Genomic DNA, 22,545 nt, shown 5'->3' on the forward strand with positions numbered 1-22,545 from the left:
ACAAAAGCCCCAAACTTTCACAAAATTACCAAACCAACCCCAACGTCTCAAAATACCAAAATTTAAAGACAAAATCCATAGAGAGGAGTAGGATATCCCTACCTCGAAGTTTGAGCCAAAAAGGAGATGAAGACTCAAAGATCAACGTGCTCCAAAACCAAACTTTTTCAGATTAAGTCGAAGCTCTCAACGCCCTCTATCTTTTTAACAAAGGCCCTAGGCTAGATTCACACTCTAGGGAGATCAAATCTTATAGAGAGTGTAGGTTTAGAGAGAGAGAGAGTCTCGGATCTAGGGTTTGAAAGAAAAGGAAAGTGAAAAACTGATGTTCAAAAACGCTACTGTCCGCTGATATAAAACACGCTCGCTCGAGCGAAGCCTTTGTCGCTCGAGCGACCAGACACAGAAAACTCTCACTCGAGCCAAGAAGTTCTCGCTCGAGCTAAAAACTCAGAAGTGCGCTCGAGCGAAAGAATGCTCGCTCGAGCCAACAACTCAAACCCTCAGGTCTGCCCTCAGCACGCTCGAGCGACAGACTTCTCGCTCGAGCGAAGAACAAGCCAGACCGCTCGAGCGAAGAAAACTCGCTCGAGCCAAGAAATGCAACTCTCAGGTCCAGAACCAGACGCAATCGCTCGCTCGAGCGAAGCCACTCTAGCTCGATCCACCAGACACGAACTCAACTCTCGCTCGAGCGACAAACTCCTCGCTCGAGCGAAGGTCCAAAAATCTGGGCAGCAGCACTAGGCTCCCAAACACAACCAACCTGTAACAAACCTGCCCAACACATCCTATAACTCAAATACGAAGTAAAAAGGATGCAAACAAGATAATAAACAACTACCAACATCCACGGACACATGTCCAGATCACTGTACAACAAGGGTAAACCCGGGATCGCTATAGGCGACTAAAAATTTAGTCGCCAAAAGTGAAAATTCTTTTAATGAATGATTTTGTTTAGATTTTGATCTATCACTCTATAATGAGTGATATGTTTTTTATTATATAAATGACCCTATCATGCCATTTTAATATAAAAATTCTAGTAAAACAATATTAAGCAACAAAAAATAGTTATAAAACAAAAAACAGATAATGGTTAGTAGAGAGGATGGAGAAATGACACACAAAATATAACATAAAAAAACAAAAAAATAATCATAGATAAAAAAAAAAAAAAAAAAAGAAGAAACAATAATGTACCTAAAGAATAAAAGAGTCTGTTCAAAGAATACAATAGATTAAATATAAACTATTTCATAAAAAGAAATTTTAAAAATAATAAGTTTCATCATTCCATGAATATAATATTTATAGGGCGAAAAAGACATGAATGACTTAGAAAAAATATAATGTAGGATGGTTTGAATTTTTTGATAGATTAAAGAATTGGTTAGAAAAAAAGTGCATAAGAATAATTTTTTTTCATCTTTCATTTTCTAAATCTATCACCAAGTCCTGTCTCTCCATCTTGATTTGTTCACTTTCTCTCACCACTTCTCTTCTGCCGCTGCTCTATCTCCGTCGCTGCTCCACTCCGAGATCTAGATCGTCATCGTCGTCGTTGTCGTCTCTCTCTCTCCTCTCAAATTTGATAATGGAGGATCGCAACTCGGCGGCTGGGTCACGAACGGCGAGCCGGTCAAGCATATAGCGATCCCGATTTTTTCCCATTGTTTATTGTATTCCGGACTCGGGTTTAGTGGTTGTACATTGTTGTTTGTATCTTGTTTTCATCCTTTAATTCTGTGTATTTGAGTCTTGTGATATGTTGGGCGAGTTTGGGACAGGTTGGTTATGAGTTGAAACAAATGGTTACTGTCTAGGATTTGACTTCTTCGCTCGAGCGAGGCTTTTTGCGCTCCAGCGAGCCCTGGGTATTTGCTTCTTCGCTCGAGTGTGCGTCTGCGTCTTTGTGAAGACCTGAAGGTTGGTATTCTCCGCTTGAGCAAGCCTTCTTGTGCTCGAGCGAGCAATGTGTTTTGTGTTCCTTCGTTCGCGCGAGCACTCTCGCGCTCGAGCGTGCGTCTGCGTGACTTGCAGACCTGAAGATTCTTATTGTTCACTCGAGTGAGGTCCTTTTGTGTCTGGTCGCTCGAGCGACCACTCCTTCACTTGAGTGAGCCCCGTATATATCAGATCGTAGCAATGTGATTTTACATCACTTTTTCATCTCTTTTTTACTCCAAACCCTAAATCTGGCTGCCTTTCTCTCTACTCTCTCACTCTCTTTACAAATACACCTTGTTTTAGAGGTTCTCTACCCTAGGCCCTTCATATAAAAGTTAGAGCTTGGCTTGGGCTATCTATTGATCCGAAAAAGTTTGGTTTTGGAGCATCTTCAAGTTTCCCTTCCTTCTCCTTTGAGCTTCTTCATTTGAGGAAGGGATAATCTACTCATTTTTATGAGCTTTAACATAAATGTTGGGTATTTTTGTATAAATGGTTGGATTTGGGAAGTATGGATGAAGTTAGGGTTCGGGTGTTGATTTGTGAAAGCGGGGTTTCCAATTGTAAACTCCATATGTGTATGTGGGTCTTAAAATGGGGTTATTGGTGTATAATTATTGAAATGGTGAGATTTGGACCTTTGGGTCAATGTTGTGGAATTTGGAGGTAAATGCGCTAGTTTGGAATTAAATAACTATTTTGTATAAATAGTGAATTCATTGTGGAATTATGGAATTGGGAGGGATTGTGATTAGATGGTGTGGTTGGATTGAATAATCACCCACCTATGAAAAAGTTGATAAATTATCTGTTTGACAAATTTATTACCTGTTTAGAAATAACTGTTTTGGGCTATTGGTGGAGGATAGTCTTAATTGTTGTAGACACTGCATGATGATTAGGAAAATTGAAACTAATCAATTGAATTATGTCATTGAATATGACGGTTGGATTAAAATGTTGAATATGTGAATTGTTGGGTCATTGTATATGCCAACATGTTTAATACATTGTATATGTATCTTTGTATGGGAGGAGATAGGGGATGTACTCCATTGTGTGGAAGGAGATAGGGGATGTACTCCATTGTGTGGGAGAAGATAGAGGATGTACTCCATTGATAACTAAGTTGGCCAGAGTATCCAGGGTGAAAGTCCCGAAATCTTGTATATATATATTTTTTGGTGTCGGTTCCCTCGGACATAGTTTCGTAAAATGGCAAATGAATGGAAGTGTTTGAATGATGTTCATGATTGAAGTGTTATTAATATGAGTTATAGGGCTAGTTTGGTTTGTTTTTCATAAAAAAATTTGGGAAAAATTCTCTACAAATAAATTTTCAAGAGTAATCAAACCAAGCAAATTTTTTCAAAAAAAATCTCAAAATTTTGTTTGCTTACCTACTTTTCAAAATCACACACTCTCTCATACACATCAAATCAATCACTTTTTTTAAAACTCTCTCCCCAAAATAATTTTTCAAAATCATTTCTAAAAAATGACAAATCAAACAAGTTTTCGTACTTTTTATCTTAAAAACTACTCTACAAACACAAACCAAACATACCCATCTTGAATTACTTGGGTAATAATGATCTATGTTAATGAATTGGTTTGGTTAAATAAATGGAAGTGGTTTGGAATATGGATGTGAATGTTATTTTTTATCTCTTCACCATCTTACAAATGTGAGTTAGTTGGTAGGATGAACTTTTCAGATCTGGATGAATTATACCTAGTATTAGGAGTATAGGTTCGAATTCCCACTTGTATGCGAGTTTGTGACTTACCGTTACATGGTTGAGTGGTCCTGTTATGTAACAATCCCTTAAGGGTGTGTTTGTTTGAATGGACTAGATAAGGGAGAATTGGAATCCACCGAACTGTTAGTCTTGGGATATATTGTTCTCGGATTATTTGGTTGGACTAAATTTATATCCCATGTTTGTTTAGTCATGAGATTAGATGTCAAAAAAAGACTATTTAGTTGGATAGGATATGAATCCAATATTTGTTTGGAATATTATGGAGAATGATAAATGTTCAAATGACTATTTTACCCTTTTCAATTATTTACTAAGTAATAGCACTATTAAACATATCTTTAATATTTTAATTATTTTTAACTAGATTAAAAAAAAAATTTTATTTTCTACACAATTAAACAAATTTATTTTTTTAAAATTAAAAAATAAAATATCAATAAAAATATATGTTATTTTTTTAATTAAAATTTTAAATAAATTTATTTTAAAAAATAATAATAATTAAATAATGAAATTAAATAAAACATCTATTAAAATTTAAATAATGAAATTAAATAAAATATAAACAAAATTTTAAAAGAAAACATCAATAAAACATCTATAAAAAAATTATTTTCAAATTTTAAATAAATAAAACATCAATAAAAAATAAATAAAATTATTTTATTTTTTAATTGAGACATTTAAATTTTATTAAATTTTACTAAATATAATACATAATTAAATAGTAGAGGGTCAAAATGGTTATTTCACTACCTTATCTCATATCTCCTTATCCCTCCATTTGTGTCCCAGCCCCCATGGGATGCAATAGTCCAATGGATTTAGGACTAATAATCCGGTGCAAAAATTTTGAACCAAACAATGGACTATTAGTCTGGATAGACTAATAGTCCAATCTCACCTCTCAATCCCTCAAAACAAACACCACCTAATAGTGACCTCTGGGGTTTCGACTCCTTACACGGTTTAACTCCAGAAATTACCCCTATATGTTAGGCCTTTTGAGTCAATATATATCACATGACTAATTTAAAATATAATATATATAATATCATATAGTACTTCGAAACTAATACATAATTAATCAATTTATAGGGTCATCATTTTTTGTCGAGGTTGGTCCAAATCTTAAAGCAACACGAGATGGGAGAACCAAACTGATAGAAATAGTTAAAAAGTTGCATTTTAGTTGTACAGGGTAGAGGTGGGCGCGGATCGGTTGTGGCTACGAAATCTCTAATCTATCATTCGTTCGTCAGATTGGCAGATTAGAGAAAATCAATCTGTATTCATCCGCCAATCCGATAGATGTGGATTGAGCGGATTTGCGGATTAGAGGATGGATGCGAATCGGTTTAACGGTTTAAAATTTTAAAAAATTTCAATATAATTCAACTCGTATACTTTCTAAAAAAAAACGTATTATAGTTAATGACTTAAAAAAGTATTACAATCATTGGATATCTCACTCAAAGAAAAAAAGTTTGAAATTTTAGAATATTACAATAACTGCATGTTTTATCCACATATTACAATTAAAGCATGTCTCATCCACATAAAGTATTACGATTTATGGTTCTTAAAATATAAAAACAATTCAAACTACCAAAACCATGAACAAAACAGTAGTAGAGATTGTATGCCTCTGTATTGTTACATCTATGTCTGTTTTTCAAAACAAAAACCATTATTTTTAGAGTTAGATTTAAAAACAAAAAAATATAGATAAATAAAAAATACATTTATTTTTTTTCAACAAAATATATTTAACATAATATTTAAACTTTTTTTAAATTGAAAAAACAAATAAAATATTTAAATAAATTTAAAACACAAAGTCTTATAAATTACTAGGGATGCTCGTGATTCGATTACGGTTAAAGGAACCTCAAATCTGTCATCCGTCCAAAACTAGGCGGATTGAAAAAAATCAATCGCAACTGTCCGTTCGTCATCACGCATTTGTCCAAAATGCGGTGGATCGGTTCGGTATGATTTGGGCGGATTGATATATCCGCTATTCACCCCTAGTATAGTAGGGAAAATACTTTTATTTTTTGGAGGAGGATCCTCTCTTGTCTAAAATCTAAATTGAAAGATTTTGTTTGAGTCTGTGATCCATCACAGATGCAAATTCAATTATTCGAATCCTTTATTTTGTTGGGCCCTTCACGAGATTAAAAGAGTATCATTAACCAATTCTGCAGGTCCCCTAGAGAATTGATAAATAAGCTGACCTATGATCGGTTGGATGGTTTTTGTTTTTTGTAATAATTAAGTTAATCTCACTACAAGAATTAACACTTTTGGCAACAAAAAAAGTGGTCGCTAAAAGTCTATTTTTGGTCGGCAAAAGTTATCTGCGACCAATTTTTTTGGTCGCTACTTTGGTCGCCAATTGAGGGTCGGCAAAAGTAATTCGCGACCAAAATTTTGGTTGGTCGGCAAAAGTTAGATTTGCCGACTAAATTTTTGGTCACTAAATATTCAATTACCGCGACTAATTCATTTTGTCGCTAAAACACTTTGGTCGCGAAAAGTGATATTTTCCCGACCAAATATCTTAGTCGCCAATTGACACATTTCGCGACCAAAAAATTTGGTCGCCAATTATCACATTCAACGACCAAAAAGTTTGGTCGCCAATTGTGACATTCCACGACCAAAAAATTTGGTCGCCATTTGTTACGAATTCGCGACCAAAACTTTTGGTCGGCAAAAGTGAGATTCCACAACCAAGAGCTGTTTGGTCGGCAATAGATGTATTTTTTGCGACCAAAGCTATTGGTCGGCAATTGTCATTTTTTGTGAAAAAAAATTATATATTTGTCGTGACTAATAAATTGATCGCCAAAGCAGGAAAACAATACACCTATAATTCCTAATAATTCATTCAATCCATAATAAACCTATAATTTTAAAGTATCATTCAAATTAACTAAATCATTAACATTCGACACAATACATAATTTTAAAGCATCATTCAAATTAACTGAATCATTAAGGTGCCGTTTGGTAACACTTACGTTTTCAGTTTTCTGTTTATATTTACAAAAATTTAAAAAACTCAAATAAAAACCTGTTTGGTAAAATTTTTGATTTATAAATCAGTGGTCTCAGTTTATAAATTAGGCCAAAAAACGAAAACACAAAAAATGCGTTTCCATTTTGAGTTTTCAGTTTTTTTTTTTTTTATCACCCAACATTAGCCCCCACCCGCCACCATTTTCCACCACCGTCTTCCGCCACCACCACCCACCACCCACCCTCCACCACCACCTGCCACCACCACTCACCACCCACCTGCTACCACCAGCCACCACCCGCCACCGCCACTCACTCGCCACCACCAACCACCCCTCGCTACCACCACCACCACCACCACCCACCTGTCATCCACCCGCCACCATCCGCCACTTACTTGCCGCCACCACCACTCACTACCCACCTGCCACCACCATTCACCACCTGCCACCACCAGCCACCCCCCACCACCACCAGCCACCTGCCGCCACCACCACCACCACCACCACCACCACCACCATCACCCACTGCCCACCTGCCACCACCACCCACCACCCACTTGCTACCACTTACCACCCGCTACCCACTTGCGACCACCACCCACCACCCACCTGCCACCACCACCCACCACCCACCTGCCACCACCACCCACCACCACCACTACCACCCACTCGCTACCACCTATCACCCGCCACCGTCACCCACCCACCCACCAACCACCACCACCACCCGTCACCTACCCGCCATCCGCCACCCACTTGCTACCACCACCCGCCGCCACCACCCATCACTCGCCACCGTCACCCACCCACCTACCCACCCACCATCACCCACCATCACCCGCCATCCGCCACCCACCTACTACCGCCATCCACTCGCTACCACCCACCACCCGCCACCGTCACCCACCCACCCACCACCACCACCTGCCACCTACCCGCTATCCACTACCACCTGCCATCGGTCACTCACCACCTACCACCTACCCGCCACCCACCACTCGCCGCCACCACCACCACCACCACCACCACCACCCACCCACCCACCCGCCACCACCCACTACCACCCGCCATCTGCCACCCACCCGTCCCACCACCACCACCCACTCGCTACCACCCACCACCCGCCACCGTCACCCACCCACCTACCACCACCACCCGCCACCCACCATCGGCCACTTACCACCCACCACCCGTCATCCGTCACCCACCACCCGCCACCACCACCTCCCACTCACTACCACCCGCCACCGTCACCCACCCACCAACCACCATCACCCACCCGCCACCACCACCAGCTACCCACCACCCACCGTCACCACTTTCCACCATCGTCTTCCGCCGTCACTTGCCGCCACTTGTCATTTCTCACTCTTTTTTATATTTTTAAATTTTTTTAAACATTTTGTCAATTACCAAACGCGTTTGTAGTTTATGTTTTCCTAAAAATAAACAAAAAATAAACAAAAACCAGTTTATAAAATTTTTGTAAATATAAACTGAAAACGTAAACGTTACCAAACACACCCTAAATATTTTCTTACTTTCTAATTTCCCAATAGGCAATAACATAGCACATAAATTCAAGGAATGGCACAAGTGACGTTCCATACAGTGGTAAACCCAACAACTACTGATTCAATTCCTCAGGTGAGTCAAATGAGATTAAAACAATTAGCCACAGTTCTTGCTTGCTATGCAGCCACCAATGTTTCTTTTCCTAAAACACAAACAAAACTAAAAGCTACAAATAAACTAAGCAAGAAAAAAATTCAGAGATCTCGAGAGAGTGAATTGTCAGCAGAAAACCACAACGGTGCTCTCCCTCCCTACAACTCATCCTGCAAATACAAAGCAACAAACAAGATATATCAAAGTGGATCCTTTGTGGAATTGATATTTTTAAACAATTAAAAGTACAAAGAAATCCTACATGTGCACTCTCTTCTGTAATATCAGCATCTTTGTCAGTTTCATCATCATCAGCCTCGGCATCATCATCATCACCTTCAGCCTGCAAAAGATTTGGCCAATTTATGGAAAATGTCTTCAATAGTTCACACATGATAGCAGCTAAAGAAAAACACAAAAGAGACCACTTACAGTCTAATGGTTTTACATGTTTAGTATGTTTGGAAAAGCACATTCAACTCACAAAGCATTGTCTCAACTGTTTAGAACTGAGTTAATTACTGTCTTGTACTGAAAGATTATTTAGAACAATGTCTTATATTAAAAATGTGCAACAAGTGAATTCTTTTCCTGACCCATAGAACAGAGTCAATTACTGTAGTCTCTCAACAGCCAAATCTAATGTAAACATGTATTTATGTTCTTCTTAACAAACAAGTTGTTTGGTTTGGTGCCCTAAACTCTAAAGTAATTAATCAACTCTACAGAAGTGAACAAACCTCCATGAATCTCCTCTAGTCTTCACAGTAGTACTGACTGGCAGTCACCAAATCATTTAGTGTTCCACAGGATAGCAGCACAGCCCAGAGGACTTAAAAGCCCAATTCTACTCCTGAACTACACATCAGAGCAGAAACCACAACTTCACAGCAGCAACTCAGATCATCACCAATTTAGATAGTTAAGGTTGCTTAACTATCTAACAAATTGACTTCTAAGTTAAACCAATTCAAACCCTGACCATAATGAAGTTCCACCCAGCAAGCAAGGACACAATCACTATCAACAGATCCAGCAGCAGCATAAATATCAAAAACCCAATTCTACTACTGAACTACACATCAGCACAGAAACCATAGCTACAGCAGCAATATCACAAGCAACAACAAAAACTTCACAGCAGCAACTCAGATCATCACCAATTCAGAAAATAAAAAATTGAAACATAAATTAAGGTAGCTTAACTATCAAACAAAATGACTACTAAATTAACCCAATTCAATCCCTGTCCATAATGAAATTCCACCCAGCAAGCAAGGACACAATCACCTACCCCCCACACACCTATGAACCTGATCCAGATTCTCAACCATATCATGGACTAAATAATGCAACAACCTAGAATTATATTTAATCCACAAAGCAATTCTGGTTTTGATCAGATCGCAGACTTCCTCTAAGGTGCAAAATTTATTCAATCCGTTACTTCTGGTTTTGAACTACAAAGAACATTACTTCATAAACCTTTTCCAGCTTACCCTTTTTTGTTTTTTCAATTATAACAAAAAACATCTAATCATATCTCTTTACCTTTTTTATCTTTACCTTAATCTAATCTAGACCTTGACCTAGTCAAGGTCTTCATATCTGCTGAAGACCTTGACTAGATTAATATCTAATCATATCTCTTTACCTTAATCTAATCATATCTTCTTTTTACCTTAATCTAGTTAAGGCCTTCTAATCTAATCATATCATTACCTTAATCTAATCAGAATAAATGAATAAATGTAACAAGAATAAATGCATAAACTCTAAGGTTATAACAACTATTGATGCAATGGGAAAAACTTCCTGATCAACACAATTATGACACATTTTCTTCAAGTATCTTGATCGATCAAGAATAGCACAAGGCGAGCTAGTGAATGGACTCATCTGAAAGTTTAACGAGATAAATGTGACAATCTGAAGTCAAAAATCAGTACATGTAGTTTGCATCTTCAAAAAACATAAATACGTATCAAAAACTTGCCCTTTCAAGATCACAAATGTAGTGAACTTCAATATTAACTAGTTTTCATTTTGAAATAAGATATTTCCAAATTTCACAAGATACATATATTAAAACAAATATTCCAAAATAAATAAATTTGGCACCACTCATTTATGCGCAAACTCCATCATAAACAAACAAGCCGGTTCTGATTAAAAAATGATTCCAGCAATTTTAATTTTACATGAATATAGCAAATTAATGTTACCAGCAATTTTATAGTTGATAGTATTGGACAACTATGAGCAAAAAGAAACTCGTAGAACTTTAATTAGCATGACTCATCACTTCTACCAAAGAAATCTAACTATATAGCAATGGATAAAATATAACAAGTAATGCATGAATATTGGGATTAAATATTAGTAAAAAGGGGGATAGTCAAATGTTAATTATCGATCTTGTATTGATCATTTAGAAATCATCAAAACAAGGTTTATAATTGACTTAGAAGAAATAATACCAAATGAATCAAAGTATAAATGAAGGTATCTGCTTTATATAATCAGGGCATCAAGTTTTCCCATTTCTGTGAGTAGCTTGTGCAACAATAAATACCAGTTATTCTTTTATTCAGTTGCATCAAGATCCTCCTTACAGAATGCTCTACTTCATAGATAATATATAATACCAACTGTCATAGACATAAGAAGAAGAATAAGAAGAAAAAGGTGCTGATAGAGGTCTAAGCGCATTCTTGTGACTATTAAGGAAGGGAGGCTGCAACAGATTCAAATAACCAGAAAGCATCTGATCCTTTCAAGTGGGCTCAATGTTTCATAAATCAAAACAAATTGGCTCACAGGAAGTTCACAAATTGACATCAATAAAATTTTAGCTGTCGTCTTTTGGCAATTAAGATTTGATAAAATAAAAAATAATAAAAATTAGCTATCCATTTTTGATTGGGCATTATTACTTCGTAACAAACAGCATTAATCTGGGATTACAATTATGATTGGAGTTGGATTCCATACCATACCCTTTACTTCTTTCCTATTCTTCTCCGAGTAACTACAAGAGCTTCACAGACAATACCCCTTATTATTAACAGAGTGCAATCATAGAACTAACTATAGGATCTGGAAGAACTTACATAGAAAGGAATATAAGTTTGTCTGCCATTAACAAGCCCACTTGTGTAGCCTGTGTACCCGGCCATAGCTCCATGAACAGCACTCTGAGCAATGAGTGTACAATACACATTGTCAGCTGCATTGCTTCGAATAGCCCAGATCATGTATGTAGGATCTGTCAGAAAAATTGATCAGGTCCAAATCTTGTTATTTCCCTTCGCAGCACTCTGTTTGATAATTTCTCCAAGTTCAGTTCAAGAAGAAACATAAGACAAACAAGAACGGGAAGTGAGAGGTTACTGACCTATATATTTAAGAGTAAGAACCATCTTATTTCGTTTTGCAAAATGTTCCTACAAAACAGGAAAGAACCAGTAAGCGACAACACGAACCTGTTATATTATCACTTGGGAATGCTCATCTTATAGAAAACAAAGACATCACAAAATATCATAAAACTAAATTCATCAATGAATTATCCATTTCCATTAGATAGCCATGTAATTTTACACTTGTGGTCATGAAGAACATCTGCATGTTTACAAACTGAGAACGTAAATTGAGAGGTATAAATTATAGTAAGATGCGAAGTTTAGGAAAAATAAAACAGGGGAATAGCTTTTTCCCCCCTCTTTTTGACTAGAAAGATTCTCAGTCAAAGGATTAAAACTAGGAAAATTAAAGATCAACAAGTAGCATCACTAGTCTAGAAGAAGAAACTGGAGTCTAGAAAAAGATAATGCATTAATATACTTCCAAATAGCCTCTGCATAAAAGAAGACAGTTCCAAAAGAATACGTAATGAACTTAAAAAAGTTGCTTAAATTATGCGGCCCAATAATGGTGCCTGTCCATGAACGCATGTAAATGTCATCTCCATCATCCATTCCATAACTCGCAGTACCATCTCCAATACCCTTTTCTCCACGTTCAAGTTCCTCAAGCAATCTAAAGATTCGAGGGACTGAAAAGAAACATAAATATACTATGCTTATGTTAAGATTTAACTGGTAGTGTACCAAAGACATTTATCATGTTCAATACAACTCAATAAAATATACGTATATATATTCCTTATAATAAATTTATATATAAAATACGTAAATACTCCCCTAGATGCATCCCCAACCTTAGACTCTTCCATGTGCCCTTGCTCCCCCACCCCCACATTGAGCAGCTAAGATCCTTCTAGCACAGGGCAATAGATTGAGCAGCTATTCTCTGATAGATTAACATCATAAAAACATCAAAATTACCTGATGACTAATAGGTTTAGTATTATGAAGTATAAAAGAGAGAGGATAACATAGAGTCTTCTTCTCTTCAAGTGTTTGCAAGATCTTAATTTGTAAAATTCCTCCACCTATACTTTTATGTGTCAATAGATGTTCACAGGCGCTTGAATCATCCACTGCTTTCCTCCAATCATTATTAATTAAACTGCGTATCAGATAGGAAAATAAAATCAATCTATTATGCCATTCCATCTAATTGGTTCTAGAGGAACTATTTAACCAAATGGACAAATAAATGAGAAAATCACATGCAAATTACCATGACTGTTGCTCATCTAATGAAGTTACATTTGGCTCTTCAACTGATGATTGTGTACTTTCATCTTCAACAGCATGTACAGTGAGTCCAAACTGTCGATAACCACAAGCAATGGGCTGAAAGCAAGCCAGATCAACATGTACACCATAGGGACTTAAAGTAGGATTTGCATGTGTTTCAAGCCAGTTCATTATTAAACAAAAACTTGTTCTTAAATGTCCACGGCGAACTAAACGTAACTGAGCATTTAGACCAGCCACTAATCGATACCAGATAGTAGGAGGGACAGATTGCAATATGCAAAAATAACAGTCAACATCACTTTACTAGAAGAGATTGGAATGAGATGTTATGCTGGTAAAATAATTCATATGAAAAAAAATAATCTTGAACACTCCATTATATTTATCAATAACAAATAGCAGACTTGACTCATGAGGCTAGTGAGGATATTGTCACTGTGAAGAGAGAAAGGAGCCATGTAACTTCCATCTCCTCCAAACAACAAAGACATTGGAAATCTTTGCTGAAGGCGAGGAGGAAGGTCAGCTCTTTTTTCATCTCCACCGAGGAAAAAATCCACATATCCAAGCATTAGATCAGAAGTTGCAGCTACCTGCAGTAAACAGAATAGATGTTATTAATTCTAAATGTGGTTAACCATAATTGATATCAAACAAATTGTAACAATACGTTAGGTAAATATACAATGTCAGTGAAAAAATGTCATCATTGATTAACCAAGCATGTGTCATTGCAGCATTCTGGGAACAGGAAAACGAATCATTGATTAACCAAGCATGTTTTCAGTAAGGTGAAATGAGCACCGTGAAACGGGAAATGTCCCATTATCTGGGCACAATTGTCCTATTTTGCTCACCATGAAATGGGAAACGGATTGTGTTTCCCACAGAACTTGTTTCCAACTATCTGAGCACTGTAATACAAATGTTACTCCATAACACAGCTTTCACAAGATATTTAAACAAATGCTACCCTTGAGTAAATGGCATCAACCCTGTTGCCAAGAACTTTCTTTGTCCATGCAACCCAACACTTTCAATCTTCACGTCTCTCACACACAAGCTCTAAATCTTCTAATCTTTTTCGATGCAAGTTCCAATTTTTCTCTATCTGTTTATAAGATGCCTATATATATTGATATATTGTCTCAAGAAACATGTTAATGTATATATTTAATGTCGCAATTCATGCATTGGGGTTGATTGAATTTCTGTATTTTTCACTCAGTTTCTTTTTTGTTTTAATGTTCATTGACCTTATTACTAGTTTTGCTTTATGGTGATTTCTTTTTGGCTCAATAAGACACCAAGTAATTTATTATCACTTCAATATACTGGAAATACCAGTGACATCTCAACTTTTGATCAAATTAGAAAATCCAAAACTATAAATAATCCTCAATGCAACATTAACATTAATGATAATGCATTTTTTACAAATATTCCACATTAACATCCCACAGAAATAAGAAAGTCAAATAACAAAGTGCCATTCATTGACTTTGGCATTTGTACGAGATTTTCTAATGGAAAGACTCCTTCAGAAAAGCTAAGGGTAGAAAAAAAAAAAAAAATACTCCAACAAAAGTATATGTACCTCTTACACCAATTATTCCAACAAAATACTCCAAAAAAACAATACTCCAACAAAAGTATATGTCTTGTCTGTGCTTATTAATCATAGTGAAGATTATCCAATGAACATATACACAAGATACTTAAAATCACAAAACTTAAAGAGTAACTCTTTTATCACACTAACCAATGAACAAATGTAACTCTTTTATCACACTAACCAGTGCCAAGTTGCTGAAAAAATTCCGCAGGAGCGGTAGTAAGGGGATCAATGTCTGGACATACAACATAGTAAGTCATCTGCAACATTTAATGAAGAATTAGAAAAAATAAAACATTGTAGAATCACTTGGGAAATAAAAAATGTTCAACACCACTTAGTAGGATCTCTTGAGTGGTGAGTATAAAGAAATCATAATGAAAATGTGTTAAAAAATTGCGACTAACAACTGGTTTTATATAACTTACAGGTTTTTGCAGAGTATATGGTTCAAGAGGAGCCTTTTCCCAGAGTTGCAGAGAGCTTGCTGACGTCTTGAGCCAATCATCCTGGTACCTATTGCACAAACCACTATTTTTCCTTATCCCATGTGCAATTACAGTAAACTCTTACAGAAAGAAGGCCACGTTACCAAACCATCAACATACACAACAAGAGATATGCAAGAGAAGGCCACGTTACCAAACCATCAACTAGACAACCGTGAATGCTACAAAATAGAATCAATATTATGTATGCAATTAACATTTCAGATTCCAAAATAAATAGGCTTGGTTGACCTAACTCAATGCTAAAAACACCAAAATCTCAACATGCACCAATAATTCTTCCATTATACTCATCAGACAAGGTCAATCAATTACTAGGGTCTTTATCAGTTTACAGATATCAAACTCAGTATAAAGTGGCAATTTATAGGATAGAGAAAGGTGAGCTCCAAGAGCATGCTGCTATCAGGCTGCTGAAGCAATATAGCAGATAAATGAGTACAAATATCGAGGATTGAAAATCAAATACAAAATGTTTAAGCAAGCACTCTTAAGGATCAAGTTGAAGATCAAACAACTACAATGTCATCTTACTGGGTGACAAAAACAATGTGAGGCCGATTTATCAGCAACATGTACCCAAAAGAAATGTGCAATCAAAATCATTCATCTCTTCAACGCCAACATTCCACATATAAACTTTTTCAACAATTAGCACTTAGATATATGGACAAGACAGAGTTCAAAATGGCACCCAGATCACTCAAAATTCATGAATGAATCAAAGCAGGCCTATTCCTACGGCTTAATTTGCAGCAACAAATAACAATCATTAAATTCCATGAGAAGCACACAACAATCCGAGTAATATATTCGCCTTATAAGAAAAGATCTTAAGGATTCAGACAACGACTTAGTTCAAACGAAGTCCAACAAGTTGTCTATCTGAAAGTTGAAGTTAATTATTGCCTTTTGCGCTAAAAATATCAAGGATAACCTTCAAGTCATGGCGATGTTTCTTCTAATTGTGTAAAGGTCAAAAATATCTGACATCTCGTCGAAATGCTCCTTATAATTCCATTAAGTAGGCTGTGTGATAGTCTAATAATCAGCATTTCATTGCAATTGAAATTACAAACTAGCACAAAGATCCACACGTTTTGCAGTTTCCAACAATCATGACCTCTCAAGTAGTCTGCCCACAAATGTTAAATTCATAATCTACACCCTTTACTATAAAATCAAAAAGCATTAAAATGACGGGAAAGGGGAAGAAAAAAAAAAAAAATCAATACTCACGACACCTCACCCCCAAGTGACCATCACTTGGATCACAGAAAATAAAATAAGATAAAACAATTCGGGCTTTCTTTCTTGTCCATAGATAAGTATTTATTTCCCTCCCATGCATGTCAGTAACCCCAGCAGTCCAAGATCCACAAAACCCTCGACTTCAAAATTGAATTTTTTTATTAAACCCATGTAAATCAATTATTACTCTTTACAGATTAGCAAATATTATAAAATTTTCTATATCCAAGTTTCAACACATAACTCAGCAGCAGCAACATTGATTCCAAAAACAAGGAACAATTCACAAAACCCTATTCTAAACCCCAAAAAAATTCAAGGAAAAAATATTCAGGATTTATGAAATGCTCTTCATTCACTATAGCAAATACAAATATTTTGCTGTGCATTTGAAAATTAACATTTTTTAAAATTGATAATTTATTTTGGAGATATTTGCTTTCATGGAAAAAGATCCTCTCTTAATAGTTCATGCATATAAAAGGATGTCATCAGGTCAGGACTCAGAAGCGAAAGGTTGTAATACAAACAATTTGGCATATAAACTGACACAAAACCAACGACCATATATATTAACAGGAACACCAAATATGGCTTATTCTAATCCTTGTTTCAACAAATACCACATTGAGCACAATTAAGATGCCATTTTTCAAATATTGTTTGCTTAACTTTGCCCATGTATAATGCGCAAAATACTTTATCCAGTGGCTTAGTCCTATTGAACTGCAATATCTAAGCAAGTGATTTATATTGCTAAGTAATTCAATCTGACGATCATTAATAAGAATAGCTAGTAAGTTAAAGTGTCAATATAAAAACTTCTACTTACAGATTTTCCACCATAGGGTGTAATAAAATCCCACTGGGACCAATCAGCCTGAAACCAATGAAACCATGGCTACCAAAGCATGGAACTTTTGCAAACTACAAGATGAACAACCTTGTAGTGGAAAATGCATTTATATCGATATTACCCTCTCCAGTTTATATAAGCGAGCCTTCCGATTAATTGCCCTGATAGCAGCATCATAGGCATACCGAGAAGGAAACTGAATCATCCTGTTCACAACAACCAAATAAAATATCAGCAAATTAATCATTTAAACAATACCCTCCTCAATCCACTTATGTGCAGACAAAAAATACCAATTCAAATATACAATCAAGTAACAAATGAAACTAATATATTTCAATAATTCAACAAAGGTCAACCAAATGATAAGAACATTTACATTCCAGTTGGCATATAGGTTCTATTGTAGTCAACTTTCATATCATCCAAATTCACGCTACACCCTTCTAGCAAACTGATAATATCACTCTTTGTTGTATGTTTTGTAATGCCAAACAACTTCCCATAAACCAAACCTGACACAAACAAGAGAGATAGCACAAACACATGTTAGAATGTAAATTACTTCATATCTGATTCATCTAACATTTTAAATTCTGATTGTCTTTCTCAATATAAATCAATATATGTTTTCAATCTATCATGCTGCAAATTTCTTTTTAAAATTTTCAAATCATATCATGAATTTGTCCATTAACTACAGAAACAACACTCTACCTACTGTTTCTAAACAATTCACGAAGTGAAAGAAGTTGTTCACCAGCAACAATAATAAAATAAAACAACATAAACAATTGATAAATCAAGAATTTCCCAAGAACCTTAAGACAATATAAACCTCTGTTTGGTTGCTGAGGAAAATCAAAAAAACAAAATGAAAATTTGAGGAAAAACAAAACAAATTGAAAATAAGTCATGCCGTAACAACTGATAAGAAGATTAAGGTACATCTTGAGAACCCAACAAAATCCCCTGCTTTTATTTGAACATTTCTAGAGCTCACAAGTCCCATAATGAATAGCTGATAGTAGATTTAAAAATATAGTTAAGGTGTGTTGTATGGATCAAAAAGTATTCATATTAGCTGCTAATCTTTTCATCTGTACCTTTTTCAGGCAGCCTATCCAGTAGATGTTTCTGAAGTGCAAGATACAAAATTCAGACGTTGGCTCTACACTGACTACGACTTTACTATGAAAGCACTTTGGTCCCCACTCTTGGTTAGAACCTGTGACGCTGACCCCAATGGATATTCCCTCAATAGCCGCATTAGATGAGGCTGATGAAGCTTGGGCAACTCAAATAAAAGCCTACGACAATCAAAATCATCTGATTAAAAAAAATGAACACAAACCCTAGAAGACAAATTGACAATCAAATGGTGTTGAGCCTAGCCCCAACATATTTGCAAACAAATGGTGTTGAGCCTAGCCCGCAGGTCCTCAATAGCCTGAGACTGAGAAATTACCACATCCGAACCCCGATTTAAAACCCTACCTCTAGTTGAACCTCGCTCATCAGGACCAAGAGCATCCATCGCAACAATTTCTGATCGAAGGCCCTCCATAAAAGCAGCGAACGACCTCGAACTAGGGCTAAGACTCCCTTCAACCCCCATCATCAATCTGTTAACACTAATCGAAGGAACCTCCTCAGAGGATATTTTCGATTCCCCTTGCTCTAAGCTCAAACCCCGATTCAGTTTGCCCCAAACCAAATAACGCTGGTGATTTCGAATCCCTAACTACATGCTTAGCCCTAGACGAAATCCCTTTGGTAAACTGTGGAGACTCCATCGACATCAATGAGCTATTGAAACCGTAGAATTTTAGGAATTCCAGAGAATGGAAGAGCTTCTCTCACTAACCCATGCCACTAATGGCGTTCTTTGTTCTTCCTTTATGATTAGAACCATTGGCTATAGATTGATCTTGAGAGTCAGGGCTTTGATTTTTTTTATTTGTTGATCTTGGGAGCAAGGGCTTTCAATTCCACCACCACGTTTCAAATTTCCCTCCCAAACTTTTGGCAACCAAAGACCATATTAGTCGCAGAAAATGTATCTTCGCCGACAAACTTTTTTAGTCGCTAAATCTCAATCAACGGCAACTAAAATATTAGTCGCTAAATGTGAAATATTTGGCGACTAATTTTTTTTAGTTGCTGAAAATAAGTTTTTGGCGACTAAATTTTTGGTCGCCAAAAAATATGTGACATTCCGCGACCAAATTTGTAGTTGGTCGGCAAAAGCATACCACTTTCTGCGACCAACTCATTTTTTGGTCGCCAAAATATAACCTTCTGCGACCAATAATATTTGGTCGCCAAAATTAATGATCATTCGCGACTAATTAATATTTGGTCGCCAAACGTCATTTTTTTGCGACCAAAATTTTTTTAGTCGGCAAAAGTGGTCGCAAAATGTGTAAATTCTTGTAGTGTCTACACTAATGTTTAAGTTAATCTATTTTCAGTTGGATAGTTTTTGTTTTTTTGTATAAATTAAGTTAATTAACACGGATGCTTAAGCTATTCTACGTTCGGATAGATGTTTTTAGCTAGGATGTTTAAATTTTTAATTTTATTTTTTGGTTGTGCTTCGTTCAATACCGATCTACTGTCGTCACAGACTAAAGCCACTGACTTGACATCATTATATTAATATACATCATTATATTATAAGAAAATCATATTATTGTATGACAAGTTAGAGACCTCTAGTCGTGATCATGCGCTGTCTGTCTGTGTCTGTTCTCAGTATTTAGAGAGGAGGGTAACAAAAGAGAGGGACGCAAGCAAAGCAAAGGAAAGAGTATAGTTGAGAGAGAGAGAGAGAGATGGCTGATCCAACTCCCCTAATTCTATCACGAACCGAGTCAGAAACTCCGAGTGGTATTAGGAGGGTAGAGGGTGATGAGAAATACATACCCCCCTCATCCTCCTCCTCCACCTTGGATGAGACTATCGAACAGTGTCTAGGAGATTTCGGGTGGGCTCAGTTCTTTCAGGCTGCCCTGGTGTCAGTTGCTTGGGTCTTTGACGCACAACAAACCTTCGTCAGTGTGTTCACGGATGCCCAACCAGCATGGCACCTTACTACTACTACTGGTGGTGGTGACACGATGATGATGATCTGCCAACTTCCGAGGAATTCATGGGCTTGGGATATGCCTATCGACACCTCCATAATCTCAGAGTGGTCATTGGAGTGCGCCGGTTCGATAATGACAGGGCTGCCGGCGTCATCATTCTTCATGGGTTGCCTTGCCGGTGGATTCATCCTGGCCACACTAGCAGACTCCTCATCACTCGGTCGCAAGAACATGCTACTCCTATCCTGCCTCCTCATGTCACTTGCTGGCCTCTCCACAGTGTTCTTCTCCACCAACATCTGGATCTACTCAGCCCTCAGATTTGTTAGCGGCTTTGGCCGTTCCACCATTGGAACCTGCGCTCTCGTTTTATCCACGGAGCTCGTTCGTTTTATCCACGGAGCTCGTTGGGAAACGCTGGCGACCCCAGGTCGGTATTATTGATTTCTATCCTTACCAGCCATCGCTTACTTCAATAGGGGCTCTTCATGGAGGTTACTGTATCTGTGGACATGTGTTCCGGCAATCTTCTACTGTGTCTTATTTCATTTCGAGCAATGCTAGGTATCATGAAAAAAATTTCATGAAAATAATCATAAAATATTTGTGATCCTTGAATTACACTTAAAATAAAATACCACACACTAATCAAGATAATTTAAAAGTCATAAATTTTTCATGATCAATTTCATGAAAAATTTTTTATAATCCCTATCTTTTCTCTTTCATTTCTTAGCCCTCGAGTCTCCCAGATGGCTCTTCCTCCGAGGACGTAAACAAGAATTCCTCGCCATGCTTAAGACTCTTGCAACCCCTGCAAAACGCAGTAGCTTGACCACGTCCATTGATGATGATGACGATGATGATATTGAACAAGTTCAAGTAGTAGAAGAGGAATCATGCAAGGACAAGGAAAAGGACGACGTCGTGGTGGTGGTTGGCGGCCTCTACTTGTACTCGGCCATGAAGATGCTGCTGGAGAAAAGTTGGGCTTTGAAACGATTATTGGCAGTTATGGTGATTGGTTTTGGGATCGGGATGGTGTACTATAGGATGCCGCTGGGGGTGGGGAGCTTGGCTTTGAATCTGTACCTGAGCACCACGCTTAACGCCCTGTCGGAGCTTCCTGCGTCGCTGGTCACATTCTTACTAGTAGGGAGACTGAACAGGAAAGGCTCCCTATTAGGGTTCACCACGTTGAGCGGCATGTGTAGCGTGATGTGCTCTTTCTTGGTAGTGGTCATGAGGAGCTGCGATGATGATTATAATATAGTAATAATAATGGAAAGGGACAGGGACAGGGACAGGGAGACAAGATGATGACGTCCTCGTGGTGTTGGTGGTGGAGGGGGTTGCAGATTGGGTTGGAGATGGTATCATTCTTCAGTGCGTGCACTACGTTTAACGTGCTGCTGATTTAGACTGTTAGGTTTTATTTATTGGCAATTTCGTTTGACAAAACTCCTTTGAGTTGTAATTTTATTCGCACTTTTATTTCAGTAAGGCTATGAGCGTTTAGATGCGAATCCAACCCGAATCAAGCATTTCAGAGAAGTTTGTGATGATAAAACTTTCAAGATTGCCACTTCGCTGATTATGACGGGGATTGAGCTGCCCGGTCAGCTCGCGGGGGTCCAGGGGGCAGCGCCCCTTGGCGGGTCCGGGGCTGCGCCACGGCGGGGTCGAGGGGCAGCGCCGCCGAAGCAAAATGCAAAAATGCATTAAAAGTTGCCTGTTCGATCATGTTATATTTTTCCAGTTTTTCCATTTTTGGCCTTCCCGCTCGAGCGGGGAAAGTGACGCTCGAGCGGGGATTGGAAGCTCTCAGCATCTCTGCAGTCGCCTGCAAAAGTACTGGATAGTGTGATTTGCCGCTCGAGCGGCAAAACCGACGCTCGAGCGCGGAGCCTGTATGAAATCACTGAATTTGAAGTCTCCGCTCGAGCGGGGAAAAGGGCGCTCGAGCGGACCGCGCGATCCCAGATTTCCAGATTTGATTAAAGAGTTGGTTTTCTTCTGAAATTAGGATTGCTTTGGTTTTCTATAAATAATTGGTTTTCTCCCAACACTAGGGGGACTTCTTCAGATCTTATTTTTGGATCTTAAGGTTTATATCTGGAGAGATTTTGCTAGTTT

At 37.4% G+C, this 22,545-nt stretch overlaps 2 protein-coding genes across 6 annotated transcripts; one reads left to right on the forward strand and one right to left on the reverse strand.

Moving 5' to 3' along the window:
- Window positions 1–8,281: 8,281 nt before the first annotated feature.
- On the reverse strand, window positions 8,282–19,254 carry LOC114292834 (ATP-dependent 6-phosphofructokinase 7-like). Of its 5 annotated transcripts, none has more exons than XR_014338987.1 (14): window positions 18,815–19,252; window positions 18,424–18,627; window positions 17,697–17,832; window positions 17,294–17,523; window positions 15,130–15,217; window positions 14,883–14,961; window positions 13,064–13,679; window positions 12,766–12,949; window positions 12,639–12,694; window positions 11,814–11,862; window positions 11,530–11,736; window positions 9,157–9,269; window positions 8,679–8,759; window positions 8,282–8,586 (listed from the first exon to the last, which is right to left on the reverse strand). XR_014338987.1 is itself a non-coding variant. In XM_082884576.1 (12 exons), the coding sequence occupies exons 8-12, from the start codon at window positions 12,651–12,653 to the stop codon at window positions 8,575–8,577; spliced, it is 312 nt and encodes a 103-aa protein (XP_082740702.1). In that variant the 5' UTR covers window positions 12,654–12,949; window positions 13,064–13,679; window positions 14,883–14,961; window positions 15,130–15,217; window positions 17,294–17,523; window positions 17,697–17,832; window positions 18,424–18,627; window positions 18,815–19,245; the 3' UTR covers window positions 8,328–8,574. The 5 variants fall into 5 exon arrangements, 1 of the variants encoding a protein (XP_082740702.1); XR_014338986.1 differs by having other exon boundaries at window positions 9,157–9,274; XR_014338985.1 differs by having other exon boundaries at window positions 9,157–9,436.
- Window positions 19,255–19,966: 712 nt separating this feature from the next.
- LOC114268717 (organic cation/carnitine transporter 3) lies at window positions 19,967–21,826 on the forward strand. Its single transcript, XM_082884577.1, has 2 exons — window positions 19,967–20,839; window positions 21,146–21,826. Exons 1-2 carry the CDS (start codon window positions 20,155–20,157, stop codon window positions 21,727–21,729), a joined length of 1,269 nt encoding a protein of 422 aa, XP_082740703.1. The 5' UTR covers window positions 19,967–20,154; the 3' UTR covers window positions 21,730–21,826.
- Window positions 21,827–22,545: the final 719 nt, after the last annotated feature.

This window comes from Camellia sinensis, chromosome 8, assembly GCF_055761805.1.
Source record: "Camellia sinensis isolate YWXY chromosome 8, ASM5576180v1, whole genome shotgun sequence".
NCBI classification, from domain to species: Eukaryota; Viridiplantae; Streptophyta; class Magnoliopsida; order Ericales; family Theaceae; genus Camellia; species Camellia sinensis.